The 2,040-nt window shown below is 38.3% G+C and overlaps 1 protein-coding gene across 1 annotated transcript; it reads left to right on the forward strand.

Annotated features, from left to right (window-relative positions):
• The first annotated feature begins 214 nt into the window (after positions 1–214).
• On the forward strand, positions 215–1,838 carry LOC111881042 (uncharacterized). Its single transcript, XM_023877435.1, has 2 exons — positions 215–1,150; positions 1,674–1,838. Exons 1-2 carry the CDS (start codon positions 215–217, stop codon positions 1,836–1,838), a joined length of 1,101 nt encoding a protein of 366 aa, XP_023733203.1.
• The last annotated feature ends 202 nt before the right edge of the window (positions 1,839–2,040 follow it).

The following is a 2,040-nucleotide window of genomic DNA, read 5'->3' on the forward strand; positions in this document are numbered from 1 at the left end:
GTAGTTAGGAGTATATATACACATGGTTTTAGGTCGGGTTATGATTATTGGAAAACATTGTAATATCGTGAGTTTTGAGAGAGTTTCTCATATAATCAAAGAGTTATTTTGATTAAAACAATCGTGTTTACATATTCCAATCTTTAATTGGTATCAGAGCCAAGAAAAAAGAAACTGTGAGATCAATTCTTACCTGTTGACGAGTCAGGTCAACATGACAGATAAAGGGGGAGAAGGAGAAGCTCCGGTGAGAGTAAAAGAAATTGGGTCAACCTCTGTAGCGTGTCCTATGCTGAACTTAGCGAATTACATTGTATGGTCAATGAGAATGAAAGTGGTATTAAAGATTCACAAGGCTTGGACAGTGATCGATCCAGGAACAGAGAAAAACGAGGAGAAAGATTACCTTGCTATGGGGCTGCTTTATCAGGCAATTCCAGAAAGCTTGATAATGCAAATTGGTGATGTCGATTCTTCAAAGGTTCTACGGGAATCGATCAAGGCTCATTATGTAGGAGCTGATAGGGTGAAACAGGCCCGATTGCAAACCCTAAACGTCGAATTCAATCGGCTAAAGATGATGGAGTCGGAAACCATCGACACATATGCTAGAAAGCTGTCCGGTATAGCCTCGAAATCAGCAGCTTTAGGAGATGTTATTGACGAATCGAAATTAGTGAAGAAGTTCCTCAAAACCTTGCCTCATTCGAAGTTTATACACATCGTCGCCTCTTTGGAACAGGTGCTCGATCTGAAATCAGTCGGATTCGAAGATGTAGTCGGTCGATTAAAGGCATACGAAGAAAGAATAAGGGAAGAAGATATTAGCGAGGCAGATCAGTCGAAGGTGCTATTTGTGAAATCGACGTCTGAAGTAGGAGGCTCGTCAGCTGGTGGGGGTAACTCGTCGATAACGAAGGGAAAGTGGAAAGGATCAGATGAGTTTAATGGGACTAACGGGTCAAATAGATCCGGATCTGGAGGGTCATGTGGGTTAGGCGGGCCCAAAAGAAATAATATTGTTTCTCAAAGTAATCGGTCCAATAAACAGTCCAATTCCGATTTAATTCAATCCAATTCCAACAATTGCAAAAAATGTAATTGTTGTCACGACAAAAATAGGAAAAATAGGGAAAAAGACCGATCTAAGGTGATTTGTTTTCGGTGTGACAAACCAGGTCACTTTGCGTCTGAATGTCCGGAATGACTCCAAAAATTACGAGAAGGTGATTTTTCGAAACGTGACGATAGTGACGAATCCATGTTCTAAATACGGATCGGGTTGAAGAATTCTCTAGAAGGACTTAGAGATTCTAGGGTGATTGTTGGAATCCTAAGTCGAGTAGGACTTGGAGACCAAGTAATAGCAACCTAGTTTTTAGGAAATCATAAACAAGTAGGTTTCTAGTTTCCTAATTGTAATCTAATTACAAGTCGGTAGTTAGGAGTATATATACACATGGTTTCAGGTCGAGTTATGATTATTGGAAAACATTGTAATACCGTGAGTTTTGAGAGAGTTTCTCATATAATCAAAGAGTTATTTTGATTAAAACAATCGTGTTTACATATTCCAATCTTTACTTAATGGGTGCTGGAACAAAGCGAAAGGCAGAATTTATGGAAGAGGTTTTTGTTCTGAATCCTAAGAAACAAAGAAACTTGAGATGAAGGGGAAGCCATCGATAACTCTTGTTAATGAGGAGGCGGATGACGAAGCTACTCATAGTGATATTCGAGTAGATGATGTTAATTTTGAAGAGGATACTGCAAATTCATCTAAGAATTCGAAGGTATCTTTTATCTCAACCAGTATCACTTCTCCTGTTATTCCATAATTACAAAAATACATTTTTCAAATACCTCTCGAAAATCTAGTTGTTAACCTATCTCAATCTCATGTTATCAATTTTACAACTCAACCTATTATCATTTCTTTATCTCAAACCACACCGTTATTAACATCTTCTATTACATCTTGGGTCGCAACTACAACTTCTTTTATTATTATCACTCTGATTTTTGATCCTCCGATTGCAC

This window comes from Lactuca sativa, chromosome 3, assembly GCF_002870075.4.
Source record: "Lactuca sativa cultivar Salinas chromosome 3, Lsat_Salinas_v11, whole genome shotgun sequence".
NCBI lineage: Eukaryota > Viridiplantae > Streptophyta > Magnoliopsida > Asterales > Asteraceae > Lactuca > Lactuca sativa.

What these genes read in the sequence shown, in the direction of transcription:
- LOC111881042 (XM_023877435.1), top strand. Translation starts at nt 215, where the DNA reads ATGACAGATAAAGGGGGAGAAGGAGAAGCTCCGGTGAGAGTAAAAGAA. An exon ending in GGGAAAAAGACCGATCTAAG is followed by an intron (nt 1,151 to 1,673) that starts GTGATTTGTTTT and finishes CTTGAGATGAAG; the next exon opens with GGGAAGCCATCGATAACTCT.